General features: G+C 41.7%; 1 protein-coding gene across 1 annotated transcript; it reads right to left on the bottom strand.

Annotated features, from left to right (window-relative positions):
- On the bottom strand, nt 1–3,198 carry LOC122023714 (fatty acid desaturase DES3-like). The gene is made up of 8 exons (XM_042581995.1): nt 2,829–3,198; nt 2,662–2,751; nt 2,513–2,579; nt 1,288–1,380; nt 1,026–1,214; nt 839–919; nt 498–635; nt 1–383 (listed from the first exon to the last, which is right to left on the bottom strand). Exons 1-8 carry the CDS (start codon nt 3,104–3,106, stop codon nt 192–194), a joined length of 1,128 nt encoding a protein of 375 aa, XP_042437929.1. The 5' UTR covers nt 3,107–3,198; the 3' UTR covers nt 1–191.

The following is a 3,198-nucleotide window of genomic DNA, read 5'->3' as shown; positions in this document are numbered from 1 at the left end:
TTCGAGTGAAAATCTATTTGTCATTTCAAAACTGTCAAAATAATTATTGGAAAAAGGGTACATGATTCAACTAATCCCGTATCAAAAAGAATGAAGAATGAGGATACATCTGATGCCAGATGAGTCTTGTGCTGTTCCATATCACCAGACTATAATTTCAGATTGATGTTTGTCTTCTTTTTTTTTCCTCTTCACATGGATTTGTGTTTCTTGCCACTGAGCAGATGAGGGTCAGTTTGGTAGAAGACAACGTCCCCCTCGTCGCTAACAAAGTGATCCATTCTCAAGCTTCTCAGTAGGACCCCCAAGAGATGCAGAGGAAGAGGCCCAGACTTCTCGGGTTCTCGGTAGAACTCACCGAACACAGGCTTTGCAGCCTTTGTCTGAAGCAAAATACAGGTCCGAAAACAGGTTATTGTGTGTTTGATGGACATGCACAATTATACCATTAATTAATCTTCTAAAATGTTTATGAACTAATCAAACTTTGAGCTTACTGCTTCAATTAGATTGTAATGTGGGATCTGGGGAAAGAGGTGGTGTACGACATGAGTTCCAATGTCATGGTGGATGTTATTGATCCAACCGTAGTCCCTGTCTATGGTTGTTAATCCTCCTCGCAGGTAGCTCCATTCCTAAAAGATGGAAGAAGGTGATGTGAGTTTGAGATGATATTAGATTTGTAATTATATATATTTATGTGATTTGAGTGTGAAGAGATGCATTTTAGGTTTTTCTAGCTAAGACTACAAATGACCCTGACATTCGTGAATAAGCATGGTATTAGATAAAGCTCATTTGTGTTTATTTAATAGTAAAATAATGTATAAAAACTTACGTTGCCACGGTACCAGGGGAGCTTCTCGCTGTGGCCATGATGGTGCAAATAAGTGACCAAATCTAGCCACATAACAAAGACCTGATCAAAAAGAATTTGCAGGTTAATAATAAACCTTCGCAATTTTTACCCAGATTTCTTAACAATTTTGAGTGATCTTTTTTTGTGTTTGTCTGAATGCTCTTACCAAATATGGTAGGCCATACAATTTGAGCACCGGAAGGGGGCCATATACCCAGGATAGACACACAAGCAAGGAAACCATGGCTGACCAGCATGTGGTAGATACCACTACGTCTAGTTCATCTTTGGGATCAAACAAGCCGCTGCTCGGTAGGAAATGGGAGCCTTCCTCCCTTCCAGGGGTCCTCCTCATCTTTTGGGTTATAAGAACGCATGAGAAAAGTAAGAATCTAAAAGAGAAAATCAATGAAATCTAACTGACTCACCAAGTATACAGGGAAAGCAAACAAGGGAAATGGTACAGTAAACCGCATCTTTTTGCTAGTCGAATTCAATTCCCTGTAGACCTTCTCAGGTAACTGCAGCAAAGAAAGGCTTCTTAAATGTTGCCCTTGACAACACATCAAAAGAGAAAGAACTTGATTTCACATTTTCTTAGATTGATACCGTCATCAATTTCTTGCCTTACAGTCATTTTTTCAAGTAAAAAGGCAAACATTATTAGTTCCTTTCAATGAAAGAAAATGATTCCGTCACCCAGAAAACAAGCATGCACATGCATGGAGGTTCTGACTATGTCATTATATCAATGACAACACCACGCACCTCTTTGCCCAGTGTCAGTGATATGGTAATGGAACATGATTTCTTTTCTTGATTATATCACTCACTGCAAAGTTGTCCTGGGATATATTATTTCTTTTGCCATAGGACTGATGAGGGGGCAAGATTTCGTTTGCACAATGGAAGCTGAACATTTTCAATCAGAACTAAATTCTTGAGTCACATAGCATGCATGATGATCATAATTGACTTAAACACTTATCTGTCTATAGACCAGGATGGTAGAAAATGAAGATTCAATATTCTTTTCCGTGTCAATTATTTGGGGCAGAGCAGGCAATGATGCGGTAACTATAGCAACCTTGATAGGGTTTTTACACTTTCTTTTTCACTATGTCTATGGTGTAAAAGAAGCACAGGCCACACACACTCACCAAGAACAACAGAAAAGGAACACATGAAAGGAACAAACAAAAACATATCAAAGCAGATAGCCATGAATTTTGTTTCCTTCAATCAGTAGCAGAACGGAATTTTTTTTTCCTTTCAAAAAATAAAGAAAATCTTGCTTGGAAAAAAAAAGACCAAGAAAAGGGATTATGGTATAGAATTATTTTTCTGATCAAGTGTAAGAAAATTAGTAGCAAAACTTATCCTGCAGTTGCTTCATCTACATCTTTCGTTTTTCTTCCCATTTGTATTTCTTAGATCTGAAGAATTTGGAAAACAATCCTCTAATTCCATTTTTTTTAAGGGTTCTGAGACTATGTAACATGATGTGTTTATACATATATGAAACACTAGATTGCAAACAGATACAGAATCAATGTAGATTGAAGTTTACGAGAAGTAGAAACAGAACAGTATGAAGCAACCATGAAAACACACAAATTTTACACTGTTCAAAGAAGAAAGAGAAGAACTGACCGGGTGCCAAGATTCATCCTTGTCCACATTCCCATGGTTCTGGTGATGAGTCTTGTGGCTAATCCTCCTGTTTGTGTGTGTGTGTGTTTCAGATTTACAAATCTGATTCAGAGAAATAGAGGCAAATTTGTCGGAATGAGAAAACTTACCATCCATGGTATGGCACGAGAATGCTGGAGTGAAGCAAATGTCCCACCACGTTGTTGAGCCACGGGATGTCGGAGAAACTTCCATGGCCACTGCCGCCGCAAATCGTGTCGTCGATTAATTAGGTTGCATTCGAAATGTAGAACAGGGGAATAGCGAGGGCACGTACCAATCGTGGCCGAGAACGAAGACGGCCCAGAACATGGTTCCCTGGGCGAACCAATAGAGCGGCCAGAAGGCCCAGCTATCGAGGTAGGCGGCGCAGAACGCGAGAGCGGCGATGACAACGGCGTCGCGGAGGACATAGCTCATCGATCGCCACGGATCCCTCACCCAACAATGCCCAGGAATGGCGGCCCGGATGTCGCCGATCCGGAACGGCGGAGGCTTCCCGGGCTCGAAATCCCCTCGCCCCGCGACCCCCTTCGCTTCGCGCTTCTCGGACATGCTGCTCGTCGGCTCGGCGGAGGCGATGGGCGTGCAGAGGAGGAGGAGTCCAAGATCCGGTTGGCTGCCGAGGCGATGGCGAGGAGCGAATC

The sequence above is a fragment of the Zingiber officinale genome, chromosome 9B (genome assembly GCF_018446385.1).
Source record: "Zingiber officinale cultivar Zhangliang chromosome 9B, Zo_v1.1, whole genome shotgun sequence".
NCBI classification, from domain to species: Eukaryota; Viridiplantae; Streptophyta; class Magnoliopsida; order Zingiberales; family Zingiberaceae; genus Zingiber; species Zingiber officinale.
This window is presented reverse-complemented; position numbering and strand designations above follow the sequence as displayed.

Coding starts and splice junctions, on each gene's coding strand:
- LOC122023714 (XM_042581995.1), bottom strand. CDS start 3,106: ATGTCCGAGAAGCGCGAAGCGAAGGGGGTCGCGGGGCGAGGGGATTTC. Junction 2,752..2,828: donor TTCGTTCTCGGCCACGATTG/GTACGTGCCCTC, acceptor TTGCGGCGGCAG/TGGCCATGGAAGTTTCTCCG. Junction 1,215..1,287: donor TTGCTTTCCCTGTATACTTG/GTGAGTCAGTTA, acceptor ATAACCCAAAAG/ATGAGGAGGACCCCTGGAAG.